The following is a 19,592-nucleotide window of genomic DNA, read 5'->3' as shown; positions in this document are numbered from 1 at the left end:
CTGAGACATGTCTGTTTTAATTTATTTTCCAGGTCCTGCTGTAGTTCTTAGTGATCCTCTCATGTCCCCCTTCCCTATGGGAATAATAAAAAAGAAAATCTCTCTCTTAATTACATAGCTATCCATCTTCAACTGTAGAGCCTCGGCTGCTGGGTGTTGGTTCTCAGTAGAGTAGGTCAGCAAGGGCGTTCAGAGCCTAGGAGTCTGAAGGGAAGCCTCAGCCATGTCTTTCTGAACTCATGGAGGCTTAAGAGGCAAGAGACTCCTCACTGCAGACTCCAGTGACTTCTCCAGCTGAGGAGCATCCAGAAGGAAGTTGGCCCAGGGATGGGTTAAAGAGGTCCCAAGCCCAGCCAGCCCCCACACAGATGTGCATCTGTCCTGAAGAACCCGAATCAGCCTCTTGTTCTGGCTTCTTTTTCAGACACAAGGTTACCCAAACTGGCTTCCAAGTCGCAGCATTCCTCCTGCCTCAGCCTATTAGGTGCTGGATTGTAAGTATGAGCTACCACACCTGGTGCCCATGGGCTTCATGTTGAGCTTGCTGAGGTTATCATGGCTCAGGGACACCTTGACCCAACAAAGAAAGGCAGGGCAGGGCCAAAAACTCTTGTCCATCCACCTTTTAGTTTGTCTGTTTGTTCTTTCCCCTTGACACGTTTCCTTCCATCCTGGAGAAGTTTGATTTGTATTTCCAGCAGTCTTTTCCTCCCAACACCCAGGGCTGCCTCTACTTCACCTCCCACGAGCTTCCCAACTGTCCACTCTAGCACTATCCTGATGTGCCACCAACCACTGCCCCAAGCTCCCCTTTTGGCTACATTCATCCACTTCCTGTCTGGGTCAATCTGTTCCTTCATCTGCTGTGATGCCCTCCTTGTCCCCCTTGTCCCGTTTTCACTTTGGGTCCCTCGTCTCCTCTTCCTCTGGTTCATCCATACCTCATGTCTGTCCACTCAGCATCCCCCAGTTGTCCCCTGCCACTTTTCTGGCCCTAGTCCACTATCTGAGAAGAGCACAGACATTAGTGGCTTCTGTGACTATTGAAGAAGGTCCCATGCTGGGGCCAGAAGGGTTCTGATCCTCTTGATCAGACACGATAGTGTCTCCCCTTTCTCCGTTCTGTCCTGTGTTGACACTTCTCTCCTGCCTGTGGCCTCTCCTACATTGCTCCTAGTGTCCCTGAGTGTCCCTGAGGGATCTGTCATGGCTTTTGCTGGCCTGTGCTGGTCTTCTGTGGACACCTTATCCATGTCGAAGGCCCATGCCTGTTGCCTGGGCTGGGTGCCAAAGTCCAAGCACACAAGGTTCTTTTTGCTGAGAACACAGGCCAAGTCCCACTGTCCTACCTTTTCCTGCTCTGCCTGTCTTGCTAATGTCCACTCCAGTTTCCAGAAACCAAAAGACTCTGTTCTTCCTGTCCCTTCCTCCATCAAATGAACACATCCCTCAAATCTTAAAAGTTCCAACCCAGCTAAGTCTGAACTAAACCCTTAGCAACTCTCCCTGCCAAGCAGCAGTGTTGGGGGTGGGGGTGTTCATGAACAGGTAGGATGGGAGGAGAGGCTCCCTTTCAGCACTGTGGTGGGGGACAGACTCTTCCTCTGAAGATCCTAGGTGCTTGGCTGGGGAGGGGGTCGGGGTGGGGGCGATGGGTTCTGGAAGATCCCAGCAGAATGCCCCATCAAGAAGATAAAGGACTAGAAGAACGGAAAACCTGCCAATCTTCCTAGGGAGGCCTGCTGGGGCAGGGCGGGGAGCCCCCTCCATCCCCCATGTCTGTGCCTCTCCTGCAGACGGTAAATATTGGTGTTGTGACTTCATTAATAAAGGCTTCTGTGAGCCTGAAAAACATGGAATCAGGATGAACTATTTTCTGAGCTGTGGGCTTGCCAGGTTTGCTAATTTGGGAGTTTTTGGGCCCTCTCCAGGGAACAAACCAAAGTCTCTCCCGAAGAGACGCAGAGACGCAGATGCAGCCGAACAGCGAGAAGACAGGACTGCTGCTCCTGCCCGTCCCCGGGTGGCTCCTGCCTGGAGTGAGGGCCTGCAAAGGGCCAGAAGAGTAGACACGGCCTCCCCCGCATCTATGTTCGGGTGAGCTGCTGGGCTAGACCTCTCTGAGCCAGCTTGTTTGGCCACTTCTCACCTGGTGCTAACCTCCAGAGCCCTGTGGAACGTTGGCCTCACTCCCCCAGCACCAGCTCAGAGCACGGAGTTGCAGGAGCCTCACGTCTAGTTAGGCAGGAGCTCTTAACTGTTCACTCCCAACCCAACCATACTGTTTCCTCTTATCCTCAGGACTTCCCCAGATTGGCCTCTGGCTTCTCAGCGGCTTGACACCTGCTCTCTTTATCAGTCTCTCCTCACAGGTGCTGTGGTTGCCTCCCACAGGGCATCACACAATCTTGACTTGAGAACCAGGCTCTGTCCTAGAGGAGCCGCTAGTCCACAGGCTGCTTTGGGACCCAGCTCCAGGACAGCCACACAGGGGGAGGGGATGAGGAGGGCAGAAGGCTTAGTGGTGCAGGCCCAGCCAGCTTTCCTGTCAGACGGTGCTGCCAAGGCGGAGCCAGACATCGGGAACAGGTTTAACCAATTACCCGAGCGCCCCATCTGCTGTCTGGGGTTCGTGGGAGGGTGAGTGCATGTGAGGGTGTTTGGAGTGTCTGGGAGGGCTGTGGGCGTTCGAGAGAGTGTGACTGTGTGGGTGGGTGTGGGCGTGTGGCTGTGCATGTGTGCTGTGCACGTGCGCAGAGCAAGGCTGCACATCCTGGCCATGCCCCTCCATTTGTCCAAGACGGAAGCAGCTTCTGGTCTTCCTGCCCCCGCCAAAGAACTGGGGTCTCAGTGGACAACCTCCCTCGAACCTCAGCTTCTCCTCACACCTGGGGAAGAACACTTCCAAGTAACACATTCAGATGTCCTTTGCTGGGGTGCTCCAGCTAGCTTGTTCACTCTCTCATCCACATTAGAGTGGAACCCCACGGGACGCTCCCAGCTGTCCCCACACCCTGCTCTCTGATATGCCCTTGTCCTGCTCTGCTAGGTTGTTCCAGGCCAGCAGAGGTACAAGTCCACTCAGACCACTTCTCCACCTACTATGTTGAGCCAGGAGGACACCGGGCAATGGTGTGCGGCAGGGACACCCTCTGAATCAAGTTTCAGTCTCTGCACAACCCTTACTCTCTTTGATAAATCTGTTCTTGCTTCCTACAGGAGAGGCCTTAGGCTGTCACCCTGATCCCCTAGCTTCTTCTGTTACTGTCAGCAGGGAACCTACTTCGTCTTCCTTCCTTTCCTTACAGTCTTCCTTCTCTCCCTCTCCCCTTTGAGACAGGGTATCTCAGGCTGGCCTCAAATTTATTATAAAACTGAAGATGACCCTGATCCTGCCGCCGCCCTCCCCTGCTGAGTGCTAGGATTACCTGGGCATACCACCATGCTCTGTTTAAGTGGCACTGAGACTTGAACCCAGGGCTTCATGAAATGCTAGGCAAGTAGCCAACTCCCCAATTTCATGACTTCCATCTTCAGAGAGAAAAATGAGCCCCGAAAGGAAAACCTTCACAGCACTTAGAGAGGGGATCTTTAGACCAGGCGACAGAGGGGAGTTGACAAAAAGGAACCATGAACAGATCTGGAAAAGCCGTGGGAATGTTGGAGCACTCCTCGGTCACATAGGGGACCCTTAGTAACATTGGGAAGGCTGTGTAGCCCTTAGGTCTAAAGGGGCAGGAGCAGTGGCCAGCAGAACCTGGAGAGAACAGCTGGGTAGGGAGACCCCAGACAAGAGCTATTGCCCTGGATGGAGAGAAATCCACAGACTTTGGAGGCCAGGCGGATAAACTCTCCACCTGGCCCACTGCTTTTTCCTTCCCAGTCTTCCGCTCATGACTCCAGTGGTGGAAGTTAGGCTTCGAGGTCTCCCATGAGCCCGGCTCCTGAGCTTGTGAACAAGCATATTGTTACCCTTGGCTCTCCATCCTCCCTGGACACTTCTGCATATTCCTCTTCTTCACCTGCCTCCTGCAACCTCCATGGCTCTCCTAGGGGTCTCACGTGCGCTCTGATGTAGGCTCCAGTCTATCTGTTCCTCAAGACACGCTCTTCGGTTGATGATCTTTTCCTGCCTTCAATACCTACTCACTTCTCTGCCTGAGCCTCCCTCCTATACCCAGTGAATGCAGTGTCAGCATATCATGACATAGAGCTTACAACCAAATCTGTGGGAGGGATTACTTCCCTATGGGGCTTAGTAAAGTGCTTGCTATGCAAGCATGCAGACTTGAGCTTGATCCCCATGAAAAACAAGCCAAAAATCAAAATCTCAGTACCAGGGAGACAGAGATAGGAGGATTCCTTGAATCTTGTTAGCCAGGCAATTTGGCTAAATAGTTCAGTAAAAGGCCCTGGCTCAAAAAAAGGAGATATACAGCTGGGGGGGGGGGGGTATGGCTAACAGTTAAAAGTACACATTGCTCTTGCAGAGGGTCTGAATTTACTTTTCAGCAGCCATATTGGGTGGCTCACAACTGCCTGCAACTCTAGTTCTAGGGGACCCTATGGCTCTGAGACTACCTAAGCATACATGTGTGTGCACGCATGTACACACACACACACACACACACACACACACACACACACACACACACTCCATGGCCCACAAAGCTGGTTTTTGCCCTGACTACACTGTGATCATTCAGCTCTCATTAGCTGAGCTTTCTTGGCAGTTTCCAGTCTCTCTTTGGGACACATAGAGGTGGGGCTTCCACAGGACTTTATCCTTGGCCTTCTCTTCTTGTTAACTTACATAAATGAATCATGTGCAAGGCTTCCTCAGGTCTTTTGAGACTGGGTCTCATGGAGTCCAGTGTGAGTGACTGACCTTGCATTCCTGATTCCGAATCCTGGGATGAGAGCAGGCATGTGCCACCTCAAAGGCCTTCCAAGTATGCAAGCCCACACAGCCATCCCTTGCTGGTCTCCTGACATCTCCACTTAGCTGTCTTCCAGAAACCTCTAAGAACTTCTGAGATGGAATGGCTGCCTCCCCTGCAGACTTGGTCTCCTTCCTGTCTTTGTAGGTCCCAAAAATGTAGCATTCTTTTCCCTCTGTTTCCCAAACAGGATGGGGTGGAGGAGGGGAGGCACAGGGGTAGGGAGATTGGTCAAACCCCTGTCACACCCTTCTCAGTGACGTCACTTCACTCCACCTTTGTCTCTGCCTTGCTGGCCCAGGCCCTGACTCTCCACTCCCCCTCCATGACCAAGCAGGGTCCCCTACCTGTCTGTGTGCTACCCTCAAATGAAGCCACTCTCTCCACAGGATCTCCAGAACCTTGCCTCTAATCTGGAAACAAACTGAATTTCTTACAGCTCATTCTTGCAGTAGTCAGAGCCTTCTAGGCTCCACTCCCTTTCCCACACTTGCCCTTTGGAAGGGAGCGATGTCAGGTGGCCTGGAACAGATAGAAACCTCTCTGTCCTCATTAGGGATACATGGATTCTGCAGGGAGGGGGTTTGTTGCCTGCCAGTCTGTCCACTATCTCCTCTTCCCCTGATCTATTCTTTCCCATCTCTCTACCTTCCCTGGGGCTTTGTAGTGAGGCCCAGGTTTTTGTACTGACCTCAGAAAAGGCTGCCAGCTTGGAGGTATATGGGTGGAGATGGTACTACAGGAAAAGGTGGGGAAAGCACTTGAGAGGAGCCTTCTCTTGTTTTTAGGTCTCTCGATGTCCTAAAGCTCACCAAATTGGCTGGACCGGTGTGAGCGAACCCCAGGATCTGCCTGTCTCTACTTCTCTAGTACTGGGATTTACAAGCATGACCCAGCTAATGAGAAATTCCAGCTTGACAGCCTAACGAGTGTCTCAGGAGGAGCTGAGATGTCAGGTGTAACAGCAGCTGAGGTAGGGGACACAGTGTGCTGAGGAGGCTCCATCTTAAAATACAGCCAGGCTACTTGGGCCTCAGGAAAGGGTCACTCATCACTGTCCCCACACCCTGCCCCCTGCCCCAATGTTCTGACTCTCCTAGTCTTTGATTGAGTGGAAAGGTAGAAGCCTAGATCCAGGACAGTCCGTGGGGACAGAGGGAAGGAGAGGCTGCATTCTTCAAGTGTTAATGATCTCTGAGCTGAGTCCCCAATCCAGCTAAAAACAACAAACAGTTCCTAGAAGGGATTTGTGCATATCCTGAGAGTCAAGGATTGCTGCCCCATCTTAGCTCTTAGCAAAGAAATTCCCCAGAGACCGGTAGCCTCCTGACCTCAAGGTATCATTTTGAATAGAGACCCCATCCCCTCCCTCTTGCCTCTTCCCTGTTCATCCTTTCCAAAGGGGCCCAGAGCTCAGCCTCCTACCCACACCCCAGATCATTAGAGAAGGGTCTGCTGCATTCTCCACCATCGAGCTGGCATTTGGTAGGTAAGCGCACCAAGTCGCTGTTCAGAAGTGCTGACTTAGAGGCTGGGGATAGAGTTCAGCTGGCAAAGCAATGAAACCCACTTTTTAGAAGCCTGGGGGGTGCTGGGCATAGTGGTGAAGACCTTTAATCTCAGAGACAGGCAAGTCTCAGAGTTTGAGGCTAACATGGTCTAAATAGTGAGTTCCAGGATAACCAGGGCTATAGAGACCCTGTCTCAAAAAAACAAGCAAACAAACTAAATGCTGCTACTACTACGGATAATAATAAGCCAGTTGCACTGGGTCATGGTTGTAAATCCCAGTACTAAAGAAGCAGAGACAGGCAGATCCTGGGGTTTGCTCGCACCAGTCTAGCCAATTTGGTGAGCTTTAGGACCGTGAGACCTCAAAATCAAGGCGGATGGATCCCGAGGAATGATACCCAAAGTTGACCATTGGCCTCTATACACATGTGCACACATATGTGCACCCAAATGCTCACAAACTTCTACATATACAAAAACATACTTCAAACCACCACTGGTCATGCTGGGACTGCCAGAACCAGCACCTGCCTACTACAGGCTTTCTACCTATATCAGCTTCTCTCTGCAGGGCTGGAAGACTCTCAGTGGTCCCATAGAAGAGGGCAGGTCACCCCGTGGGGACTTCTAGGAGGCAGTTTGGGGGCAGTATACCAGGAGTTGATAGTTAGGGTTACTGTTGCTGTGATGAAATACCATGACAAAAAGCAAGTTGGGGTAGAACGGGTTTATTTGGCTCACACTCCCACATCACATATTCATCATTGAAGGCACTCAGGGCAGGAACCTGAAGGCAGGATCTGATGCATAAGCCATGAAGGGATGCTGCTTATTGGCTTGTTCCTTATTGGCTTGCTCAGCCTGCTTTCTTATAGCATCCAGAACCACCCACCAGCCCGGGTATAGTACCACCCATGATGGACTGGGCCCTCCCATATCAATCACCAATTAAGACATTATCTTACACCCCATCTTACGGAGGCATTTTCTCCATAAGATGATATGAAGAGGGGGTAATGTTCCCCACCTCTCACGTCACTATAGCTGTGTCAAATTGGCATAAAAACTAACCAACACGTGAGGGACCATGAGAGAATTGGAAGGGGGCAGAGTTCCAGGACTGAGACCATACACACAGAAGACATCTGTAGTTGGCTCAGATCCCTCATAGGTCTCCAGGCCATAGGCAGGCCAGGGTGGCCCCCCCTCTCCTTTACCCTCCAGCCTTGTGGGTCCACACAGCACAAGAACCTACTGAAATCCTAGTGTGTTCTTTAGGGTAAGCCTCTTCAGCAACCACTCAGCTACAGGGCTTCTTTTGTGATTCCATCTTTTCCCTTTATTTTTATTTGTGTGAGGGGCTGGGGGCTCACATGCTATGGGGGCTCACATGCTATGGGGGCTCACATGCTATGGGGGCTCACATGCTATGGGGCTCACATGCTATGGGGCTCACATGCTATGGGGCTCACATGCTATGGGGCTCACATGCTATGGGGCTCACATGCTATGGGGGCTCACATGCTATGGGGGCTCACATGCTATGGGGCTCACATGCTATGGGGCTCACATGCTATGGGGCTCACATGCTATGGGGCTCACATGCTATGGGGCTCACATGCTATGGGGGCTCACATGCTATGGGGCTCACATGCTATGGGGGCTCACATGCTATGGTGCACACAATGGGGCTCACATGCTATGGGGATTTACATGCTATGGGGGCTCACATGCTATGGGGTTCACATGCTATGGGGCTCACATTCTATAGGGGCTCACATGCTATGGGGCTCACATGCTATGGGGCTCACAATGGGGCTCACATGCTATGGGGCTCACAATGGGGCTCACATGCTATGGGGCTCACATGCTATGGGGCTCACAATGGGGCTCACATTCTATAGGGGCTCACATGCTATGGGGCTCACATGCTATGGGGTTCACATGCTATGGGGCTCACATGCTATGGGGCTCACATGCTATGGGGCTCACAATGGGGCATGCAGTAATCAAGTGGTGACTCTCAGGATCTGTTCTCTCCTTCCACCATTGGCTCTGAAGATTAAACTCGGTGGCTCTGGCTTATGTGGCAATCCTTTTCTAGCTGAGCCATCTAAGCCAGTCCTCTTCTGTGGTTTCACTCATCTTTATCTAGCTCCCTGCCCTCCTCTTCTCTTTTACCCTTTCCTCTGGCATGTGCCCTCCTTTGGGAACACTTCCACAGAGTCCCCAGCTGCCTTTCCTTGATTCCTCTGTGTCTTTTCATGCCTCCCGTCCCACAACCCTGTAATTCACAAAGCCACACCTGTATGTTTTAAATCCACGTTTATTGCCCACAGCCCATTAGTATGACATAAATCACATACACAGAGTCATTTTGAGGTTAAAAAGACAGTCTGAAGTCCCTAGTATGCTGAGCCCCCTCTTACCCGCCCAAGCCTTAGCATGGACCTGCCTCGCACTGGCTCGTTTCCTTGGTCCCCCACCCTTCCCCAGACCAGAGACTTCATAAGACAGCCACAGTTAGGAAGTGAAGCACTGTACAGACATCTTGGTTTGGTGGCCATTTTGGCATCTTGGACTTTTGGTTCCTTTACTCAAATTGCTTTATGGAAGAGCATCCTCCGTGGGGATGTTTAAAAGTAATCAGAGGAGAGATGGCCAGGAACATGAGGGCTGGGGAGCCTGCTGTAGATACGCTGGCAAAACTAGACCCAACGGGAGGCAATCTGTTCAGGCCTCTTTCTGTCCCCTAGCCTCAGCAAATAGGGGCATTTGCACCACACACATCTTCCCTTGTGGATTTTATGAAGTCAGAACAGGGTTTAACAGCATAGCTCAAAATGCTCAGTCACCATTACCTGAACTACAAGGACCATTTGTCACCAAATCCAAAGGAGCTGCCCCCTCAGCTCACCTGGGCTTTTATTTAGGAGTGTGGCAGAGATCACTCCACACACAAGACATGCCTACGAGGGGTACTGAGGCCACAGGGACAGCCAGCACAGAGGGGGAGCTGGAAGAGCCTCTGGTCTGCTGAGCCTCTGGAGCAGGCAGGCCTGGGTGAGGGTGGTTTTGGTCCCAAGGTAAATGCATAAGAACTTGTTCTAGGACAAATGGGAACAGACAAAAGCTGGGGTTGAACTTTTCAAAAGAGACTCCAGACAGATCCAGTCAACGGTACCAACCAATGCCCATGCTTGGCCTATCTCGCTGCAGCGACGCCTGCCTCAAGACACTGGCAGGCAGCCTGTGACCTTGTCCTTATTGCCCTGTACCAGCCTTTTACTGCAACCATACATGTTGACCTTCAGCCTGACCCCTCCTGAGTCAGGTTCCAGGTCACAAGCCAGGGCTCCCATCCTAGCGTGGACAGATGAGGCCTGTGTCCTTTCTGTGGGTCCTTTGGAGACACCCTGCGTAGCCCCACCAAGACCTTGCCTCCTTGGGTAGAGCTATTTCTTCCTCTACGGCCTAGGCCTACACGCGATGAGATGGAGTTAGGAGCCAGCAGCAGGAGGCCGCAAGTCTCCGGCAGTGAGGAACGGCATGCAGTGTGACCCCTATGTTCCTCCTAGACATCATTCTGGCTCCTCCACAGCCATGAAGTGTTTGGCACAAGTCGAGGTTTGTCAGGATGTGGGGGAGTCCATACAGAAGGGCGATGTCCTTTTGTAGGCCAAGTGCTGGCCACTTCCAGAAGGACCTTTTCCAGAATCCACCTTAGAGATATGTTTGGAATGTGCGCATCGGAGTGCAGTAGGGAGGAGCCCAAATGCTTGGCGGGAACCCCAGTTTGGTCCTTTGCTTGCAGGCAGCTTGTCCATTGCAGGAAGGCGTAGGTGTGACTAACAGCTTTAGTGGCTGCAGACTGGGCCACGGTGGGCTCAGCCCACCTTTGTCCCCATAGGAAACACTATCTACTCCTGGAAAAGACCTTCCTACAGAGCCCAGACAGGATCCCCTCCTTGTTCCCACTGAACAGTGTTCCTTCTTGGGGGTCCCTGACTAGAGCTGAGGATGCTCTCAGGGGCCTGGAATCAATCAGAGCTCCATGAATGATGGCTCAGACCTGTGCTCACTGACTTTCACTTGGCTGTGAGTCAGGTAGGAGCTGGGTACATTCAGGGCCTGCTGTTCCTGGAATCTTCCAGGGGTCTCCAGTGCTCCTTGATCGAGGAGGCCAATTCCTGAGAACCTTGATTATGGCTAGTTCATCTTGTGGGATGCAGACCACCTCCCAAGAGGCCCATCGGACCTAACCATTATACTTCCCTCCCATCAATCCAAATCCAGTTCCCAGGCTCCTCTGGCTCCTGCCCCCTGTCCCTGCTTTTGATCCGCTGCAACCAAGGCTCAGACTTAGCTTCTAATTTAAAAAAAAAAAAAAAGAAATTAAAACAAAACAAAAAGGACACTACTACTACCCCAGGAGGCTCTACAGTTCTTTAGCTCACACGAAATTGTGCCGAGTGGAGTTTAGCTGACCCCATGTAAGGCCCAGAGATGCAGTTGACTCTTTGTTGTGTAGGAAATGTGTCAGAATTCCTCTCCCTATGTTAAAATGTGAATGGTTAGTCTCCTTACTGACAGGGGTTGACTGCTCTCCAGGCAGCCCCTCCTGAAGACACAGGTCATGAGACTTCTCCCCACCCCAGGTGCCTGGCCCGGCAGGTGCTGTGTCCCCAGGCCGGCCGGTCTCTGCTCAGAGCCCCTTATTGTACACCACTGTCCGGCTGCTTGTCGCCTGGGCGATCTCAGGCTCCAGTTGGGAGGTTTCAATCTGAGGAGAGAAAGAGAAGAGGGCAGAGGTGGGGAGTGCCAGGAAGAGGGGTACAGGGGAATCTAAGGTCTGACCTGGTACCCACAGTCCTGTCACTCCGCATGTCCCCTAGCCAGTGCCTATGTCGTAGCAAGGACTATACATGCTTTCTCTACCAGTTCAGGGTTAGCCTTTCTTGTCTAGATTCTGAGTTTCCCCCATTGCAAATACCCTAGCTCCTCTTATTGCAGACACATCTGAGGACCTGTCTTCCAGTCCTCCTTAAGCCTTTTCCCGGGCAGTACCCTATTCTCTGTCTACACACACACACACACACACACACACACACACACACACACACACCAACTCAGGTCTCAGGGACCATTACTTCAGCTCCTACCCAGCCTCAAGGGCCCTTCTAGCTCTGACTGGTAGCCCTACTTTAGGGGTCCCTCCCCACACACCCTTCAACTTGACTACCTCACAAAGATCCTCCCGGTCCATCATTCCTGACTATACATAGACCCTTGGAGCAGGTGACAACAGCTTCTTCAAGGCACACTGCCTAGTCAAGTTCATCTCTTGTCCTCTACAGGGGCCACGTTCAATCTTTTGGGTCACTTCAGCAGCTCACCCTTGGCTTCCCGCTGCTGAGCCTTCCTACTTCAGTAGCACCAGTGAGGAGCTGCTCTCAGATCCTCACCATCGAACCCATAGCCAGCTGTACCCTGCCCCTCCCTCCTGCCCTCCTCAGGGACCGTCCCTTCCCCTTGGAAGACACCCACCTCTCTCCTCCTTTCTCTTCGTGGTTTTCTCCTACACACCGTCTTCTCTCCCAACTGTGCTGCCCATGGACTCCTATGCATACCACAAGAACCTTGCATCTGAGGAAACTCCTTCCTACCACGTCAGGCTTGCCGATGGCTTGATATCGCATCTCCCCGGCCACCACACTTCTTTAAATTGTTCATTCTGGTCAAACCCACCTGCCCACCTCCCACTGGCTCCAGCCCACAGCAAATCTGGTTCTACAAAACCTCTTTCCAAGGTCAGGGACCCTCCGTCAGGACACCTGCTGGCCACTTCTTGGAGTACTCGGGGCTTGGTCTGGCTGGACTCCTGGTGCCTGTCATGTCTCAAATGTGTCCAGCTGTGGCTCTCCCCTGAGCCTTAGGCCAACAGCTGACTGCTGGCTAGTCAGAGATGCTTAATGGGTGCATGAACTCAACCCTTCTGAAATAGAACTGAGCCTGTGCCTCAGCCCAGCTCCCTGCTGTGGGCAATAAAATCTTTATGTAATGGCTGTCTGACCAAAGACCCTGGGCCCTCCTCCCTCCCTTCCCTTCCCTTTTCTTCCCTTTCTTTCCCTTCACTTCCCTTTTCTTCCCTTTCTTTCCCTTTCCTTCCCTTCCCTTTTCTTCCCTTTCTTTCCCTTCCCTTCCCTTTCCTTTCCTTCCCTTCCCTTTCCCTTTCTTTCCCTTCCCTTCCCTTTTCTTCCCTTTCTTTCCCGTTCCTTCCCTTCCCTTTTCTTCCCTTTCTTTCCCTTCCCTTCCCTTCCCTTTCCTTCCCTTTCCCTTTCTTTCCCTTTCCCTTCCCTTCCCTTTCCCTTCCCTTTCCCTCCCTTCCCTTTCCCTTTCTTTCCCTTCCCTTCCCTTTTCTTCCCTTTCTTTCCCTTTCCTTCCCCTCCCTTTTCTTCCCTTTCCTTCCCTTCCCTTTCCTTTCCCTTCCCTTCCCTTTCTTTCCCTTCCCTTTCCTTCCCTTTCTCTTTCTTTCCCTTTCCCTTCCCTTCCTTTTCCCTTCCCTTTCCCTCCCTTCCCTTTCCCTTTCTTTCCCTTCCCTTCCCTTTTCTTCCCTTTCTTTCCCTTTCCTTCCCCTCCCTTTTCTTCCCTTTCTGTCCCTTCCCTTCCCTTCCCTTTCCCTTTCTTTCCCTTCCCTTCCCTTTCCTTCTCTTTCCCTTCCCTTTCCCTTCCCTTCTCTTTCCCTTCCCTTTCCCTTCCCTTCCCTTTCCCTTTCTTTCTCTTTCCTTCCCTTCCCTTTCCTTCCCTTCCCTTCCCTTCCCTTTCCCTTTCCCTTTCCCTTCCCTTCCCTCTCCCTTTCCTTCCCTTGGATATCCACCTCAGCCCACTGCCTTCTGAATTTCAGGTCTGGTCACCCCACCCTCATTTAAAATGGCCCAGCTGCCTGACCAGTGCCCTCAGTCTCCCTGGTGCACTTCCCATTATCCTAAAGACGCATTACCTCTCTGGGTTCATTATACAAACCAGGCTGTTCCCTGCCTCACCTCTGGTCTGCCTAGGTTGCTCTGTCATGTTAGAGGCATCCTCCCATCCCCACCCCCACCCCCATCCCTCTCTTTTCTGTCTTTATGGGTCTATCTGTAGACCTTCGCTCACCTTGGCTGCATAGGACAACCTTTCTGGCCCAAGACCCCTACATCTCTGATATCCAAGTGATATCACAGTGTTGGGGAGCTGACTGCTCACACATCCTCTACCTTTCCATGTCAGATCACAGTGCCCCGCCCCCAACCCAGAGACCTGTAGATCTTGTTCATTCAGAGTCCTTAAGGCCTAGAACAGTGCTGGAGCCTCTCTGGTCAGATGAATGGGTAGAAAGAAAATGGGTGGCAAGCACCTAGAAATAGATCCATCCTTCCGAAACCACAGCAACCCAGATGGGAAAGCCTGAGCTGGGCCACCGAGGGAGATGCACTCTTAGCGAGGGACCCCGCACACTACGTGTGCCCAGGGCAAGATCCTTCAACTACCAGACCTTTGTGGTGCAGCTCAGCTGAACTTGATCCTAGATCCTAGGTACACACTAGACGTGAAACCACGGAGGCCTTGGATGTGGCCAGAGGGTGGCACGGGCACGGGCAACTTCAGTCAAACCAGGGTACGTAGGTCAAGGTCAGGCAAGGGGGAGTTCGGTGAGGGTTAGGGCTTGTGGCATAGAAAAGACCTGGAGAAGGGGCAGCTACCCCTGTCCTCAGTACCCTAACGCTCTGGCCGAAGAGGAAAGACCGGCGCTCAGGACCAAGGACCCCTCTCCTAAAACTGCCTTCTCCTGCCCCACCCCTCTACCCCGAGTCCCTTCCACCCTGCCAGCCCCCCTCGCCCTCAGCCTGCCACTGACACAATGCACAGCGCCCACGCTTAAAAATCTAAATGCTTTTGAAAATGTTTAACCTAGTTAGACAAATTAGCAAAAATTTGTGCAAAACAATTTAGGTATTTAAAATATTCAATGTTTTTAAAAAACTGGAAAACTGTTCTTAGCTTTCAGCTGCAAAAACCAACAAAATATAACATCCCAGCAATCTTACCATGAGGTGTAACATAACCCTTCGGGAAAGCTGTTAAACAGCTACCGAGGCATCCTGGGAAATAGCACTTCATTTATTCAAATGCACATATGTCAGGCTTTTGCACCATATGTCATTCCAAGCTATTTACAGTAATAATTAAATCTTAATCAACGTTTAACCTCTGTAAAATGTTTGAAGAATCCTAATCACCCTTCAGACTGCACTAATGAAGGAGAAATATATAAACATAAAAGGAAAACGATGCATAGATACCACACTGGAAAGAACAGTAATTGCAAAATTGTATTTCTTTTAAATATAATCAGTAAATGATGTAAAGTAAGCCAAGGAGTATTTTAAGTTAAGACATCTTGGATGTCAGAGGTGTGAGCAGCTAATTTTGTTCTGCTACCCATAACAGATGTAGCATATTTTATTTTAGTGCCGTTATTAGCAGCTCCCCATGCGGTTTTCACTGAAGCACTGAGGCCCGCATTAAAATCCTAGAGGCTGCTCACCACCGAGGTGGAGAACCCAGGCCCAGGGCTGTGGCCTGCAGGGCCCACTCCCAGTGGAACCCAGCATCTCCACAAGACGGAGGCCACCCCATCATGGCACCCAGACCCCCAGGCCCCCACTGAGCTGAGGGTAGCAAGTAGAATGGGAGCACACATAGGGGATGCAGACAGTAGAAGCCTCCTGGGGGAGGTGGCCCAGGCATTCCAGGTTAGGGGACAGAGCCACCGTTCCCCTGACTGTTAATTTCTATTCAGTGTGTATCTGTGTTCACATTAGCCAACACCACACACTCGTGCTGGGTGAACAGTGAAGGATGGGGCCAGCTCACTGCCCTTGAGAAGCTGGAAGTCTAGGGGAGGAGTCGGAAAGTGAAAGCAGATGGATCCCTGAGAGACAAGCGAAGTACCATGGAAACTGGGGAGGGCCTAGGGGTTACCATGTACGGGTGAAGGAACAAGGAAGGGAGACTTCTCAGAGGAGGTGGGCCAGGAGGAGAATGGGAGATTTGGATCAGAGAAGGCAGGCTATAATTGCTGGATGAGAGGGAAGAAAGAAAGAGGGGTGGTGGTCGTCAATGTGGAAACATGGAGGGGTATTAAGATGGGGGTAGAGAATAGGCAAGAGGCTGCCTGGAGGTGTCGGCCATCACCTGGAAGAATTAGGGAGCCCTTAGGTGAGCAGGAGTGGGCACACCCAGGTTTCAGAAAGGTCTTTCTGACCATAGCAAGGTGGAGGATGGGGGATTGGGAAGGGAGGCAGGGAAGCCTCCCAGAGGAGCAGCTGTAGGAACCAGAAAGCTCTTAGGTCCTGCCTTCTGATGTTGCCCATGGGGGCAGGAGGAAGAGTGAGCCAAGGAGCCTTTCTGAAGATGACATCCGTAGAGTTGATGACCAATTGCATGTGGGGGTGAGAGGGAGGTGTGGAGGATGACTGGGTGGCAGATGACTCCTAATTCTAGCTCATGAGCTGGGGTGGTGGTGATACCATTCTCAGAGGCAAGGAGTACGGGAAGGGGGTGGGTTGGCCATGCTGAAGCTGGGGTGCCCGTGGGTCTCCTAGGTTGACTGGCCTGAGAGGCAGATGGACCCAGGGTTCTGGGCTCTGGGCAGGAGGGAGACAGATATGTGCGTATAGCCAGCGCCTCCAGAGTGGGGGAGCTTGCCTGGAAGAGCAGATGGAGGGGAACAGGCCCACTCCAGGGGCGGGGAAGGGAACAAGCCCATGAAGGCAGCCTTAGGCAGTCAGCATGAGCAGCTGAACATTGACATAGGGTACCAGACACCTCAAAGCCCTGGGTACCAAGTGACAGATGTCTTTACAGTGGTCTCAATGAGAGCTTTGCTCCTGGCAGCTAGACTGTGGAGGAACCCAGACTTCCCAGAACTCAGTGCTGACCTTGGGTGAAGTCTTTTACTTCATCCTGACACACAACAGCTAGCCACCTGTGAGAACCCCTCAGGCTCTCTGGCCACGGCTGGGCGTGGGGCCAATGATCTACGATCTTCAAGTGTGTGTGAGGAGATCACTGAGGGCCCTCACTACTGGGCTCAACTGGGAGAGGCCAGGGCAAGGACCCTGGTGATGCCTGTGTCAACAGGCCACCATTTCCTCCTCTTATCCATGACCAAGTACACTTGTTGCAGGTCACCTTTCCAAAATGAGGGTTAGGAAGGCAAGGTCCACCAAAGGGATCTATGCAGGCTCTGACTGGCAGCGCCCTCTAAACCTGTGGTCCATAGTATGGCTGAATGCCCCCCACCCCCGGCTTTTCCAGTGGCCATCCAGCTCCGAGCTCAGAACAAAGGGCAAGCACTGTTCTTTCTTTTGAGGACTCCTCTGCTGATGGGTGGGCCTGAGAGGTGACTTAGGAAGCAATGAGTTGCCTTTATGTGGCACACTAGAAACGGTACAGTGACCGCAGTAGCTGGTAGACAGGCCTGTGGAGGGATGAAGAGATGGAGTCTCAGAGAAGGCATATGTACAGCCGGAAGGGGCACCACCAGCTGAGGCCCTGGGGATTGGGCTGAGAAAGCTGGGACTTGGCTATATCCACATGGTAACTCCCCCCACACCCCCAGCTTCAGGCTGTTGGCTGGGGCAAGGAGGAAGCTGCGTGTCTCATCTGATGGGCTTGGTCAAGCCAGGCTGTTAGAGGTGAATGGGGCTCTCCTATGTCTGGAATAAGGAGTCAGAGCCTCAGAAAGCAGGAGCTGCAGGGACCATAGAGGATGCTGAGGGTATTGCTCAGAACGTGCTGGATGGTATCTCTTGCCCAGGACCAGCGATACCATGATGTCCAGCCTGCTCTACTCAGTCCCATCTGCGTCCTGAAGACCAAGCTCAAACCAGGGAGCCCCTCTCAGGAGACATCCCCAAACACAGAGCACCATATCCAGTGTCTCCTCTAAATACCCCAAGGCCCAGCTAGCTCCAGGACCCCCAGTTCCCTACAGCTTTCCTTCGTGGCCTGGGAAGGGTTAACCGTGAGTTATTTGCCTTTGTTGGAGTGGGGGCCAGGAGTCAGGAATGCACTGGGGCACCTCTGCCTCAGCCTGGGAGCACACACACCTGCAGCCAGGCCTAGTGGATAGTTTACATATTTGAACGGGGAGCTAAGGTGCAGAGACATAAACAGGAAACTGGATCCCCAAGCGTGCCCCACTCTCCTGGGCTTCTCCCTACTACAAAGCTCTGACCTCCCGCTGGGGCAGACTTTTTCTACCTCCTTTTCAAAGAGGAGGGCAAAGGGGTGGGACGTTCAGCCTGACCCTGTGACCCAGCCTAAAGCCACTTCCGAGCCTGCCCAGGGGTCTGGGCCTCTCTGAGGCAGGCAGGTGGCATAGCACTTGACATAGGTTCCCAAAGCCCAGCTGGTCCACTAAACAGCCACATCCTACTCTTGTAGCCAGGACTGAGACAGCTTTGGGTCCTGCTTATATACACAGTGCACGTCCAGGCCCATCTTTGGAACTGATCTGAGAGTCTTTGAAGGGCTGGGCTAAACAGGGTTACAGGAGCAGCTGAGGCCGGAGCTTGGACACCTGAGCATCTGGGTTAGGCCTCAGGTACTATTATTAATAGACTCACAGTACCTTCTTAATGAAGGCCACCCTCCAGCTAAGGCACAGTGGCACATGCCTATCATCCCAACACTTGGGAGGCAGAGGCAGAACAATTGAGAGCTCCAGGCCAGCCTGGGCTACATAGCAAGCTTCTGTCTAACACAAAACAAAGCCAGATGCCTCAGCAATGCCACTTCCCAGACTGTTCCTTCCAAAGCCTTCTAGAATACCTCGTTGAATTTGGTAGACAGGCTTGACTGGGCAAAGCTTCCATTGAAGGAAGAGCATGCCTAGCCCGCTCAAGGCTTCTTGGGGCTTTCTTGGTTCCTTGGACGCTCTGCTCTGCTCTTGAGGAATGAGTCTATGCCTTCTCCTGCATGGGTCCCCTGGTCTCATGCCACACCCATAATTGTGGCCTTAAACATCTCTAGCACTTACTTTAATCTTCATTGTATCTCTGGTTGCAAACTCCAGCAGGGAAGGGGCAGATTCCAGCTCCCATATCCAGGCCTCGGAGAGCCCCTCCAGGTGGCAATCAAACTGAACTAAAGCCTCTCCCCCCCAGACGTGGGGCTCCTCCCAAGGACTTGGTAGACCCAGCAAGCCTCCAAGCCCAAGCCTCACTTCAGAACTTTACACTGTTCCTGGATGCCCTCTGGTGGGCTGACCTCAGAGTCTTTCTCCCTCTTCTATCTTCTCAGCTTTGAGGCCTCAGTTTCTCCATCTATACAGTGGGGAAATCCTCCTAGAAGGAAGATAACATCTAGAAGTGGGTGGAGGAGTCTTAGGAGGAAGTAGAGACTCACATGAGGCTACAGAGAAAAGGTGAGGCTGTGGCCATCCTGCCCAGCCCTAACCAAAAAGCACACTCTCAGGGCTGGGCTCCTGCTGTAGTTCAGACACCAAGCACTTGTCTTTACTGCTTTGTACTCTGTGGAAGTTTGGCTCAGCTAGGCCTCCACTCTTGAAACCAGGGAGGTGTTCAAAGACCTCAAAGAGACAGGTCGGGAGGTGGCTTCTCTGAAGCCTGTCATTGAGAATGCGTACATGCTGGTGTGTATGCACGTGTGCCGGCCTGTGTGCACGCATGGGTTAGGATGGGGGTGTGGGGAATAGGCAATATGACAGGTGGCGTTGGCGTTCCAGGGATCCAAGTGGCTTTGCCATCCCCGTTTGTCCCTCCTGGGGGGTCCTGTGGGCAAATTCCAAGAAAGCAGCGGGCGGGGAGGCGGCAGATTTCTGACAGCAAAAATAGCCTGCTTCGGCTTTCAGTGGGGAGTGATTAAACCAGCAAATGAGAAAAACCCCAAACAAACATCTCTAAGCAAAGATGGATGTGAGACTGGAGGAGAAGAGGCTCCTTTTCTAGGGGCAACGAAAGGTACTGTGGACTCTGGAGGGACAGGAGCCAACAGAGTCCAGGCGAGCCCAAATGAGCTAGGTCTGTACCAGGGAGCGATAAAGAGTTGGGTTCTCAGCCTTACATGGAG

The 19,592-nt window shown here is 52.3% G+C and overlaps 1 protein-coding gene across 3 annotated transcripts in view; it reads right to left on the bottom strand.

Annotated features, from left to right (window-relative positions):
- Positions 1-8,844: 8,844 nt before the first annotated feature.
- Positions 8,845-19,592, bottom strand: part of SFXN5 (sideroflexin 5) — a 119,432-nt gene continuing 108,684 nt past the window's right edge. For 2 of the 3 annotated variants that reach the window (XM_080932340.1, XM_080932343.1), the window contains one exon: positions 8,845-11,235. In XM_080932340.1, the coding sequence (XP_080788466.1) occupies positions 11,158-11,235 (78 nt within the window). In that variant the 3' untranslated portion in view covers positions 8,845-11,157. Of the gene's footprint in view, positions 11,236-18,797; positions 18,848-19,592 lie in introns of those variants that run through there. The other variant, XM_080932341.1, reaches the window with a different exon arrangement.

This window comes from Micromys minutus, assembly GCF_963924665.1.
Source record: "Micromys minutus genome assembly, chromosome: 18".
In the NCBI taxonomy this organism is placed as follows: Eukaryota; Metazoa; Chordata; class Mammalia; order Rodentia; family Muridae; genus Micromys; species Micromys minutus.
The sequence above is the reverse complement of the archived record's forward strand: the minus strand, read 5'-3'. Positions and strand labels throughout refer to the sequence as shown.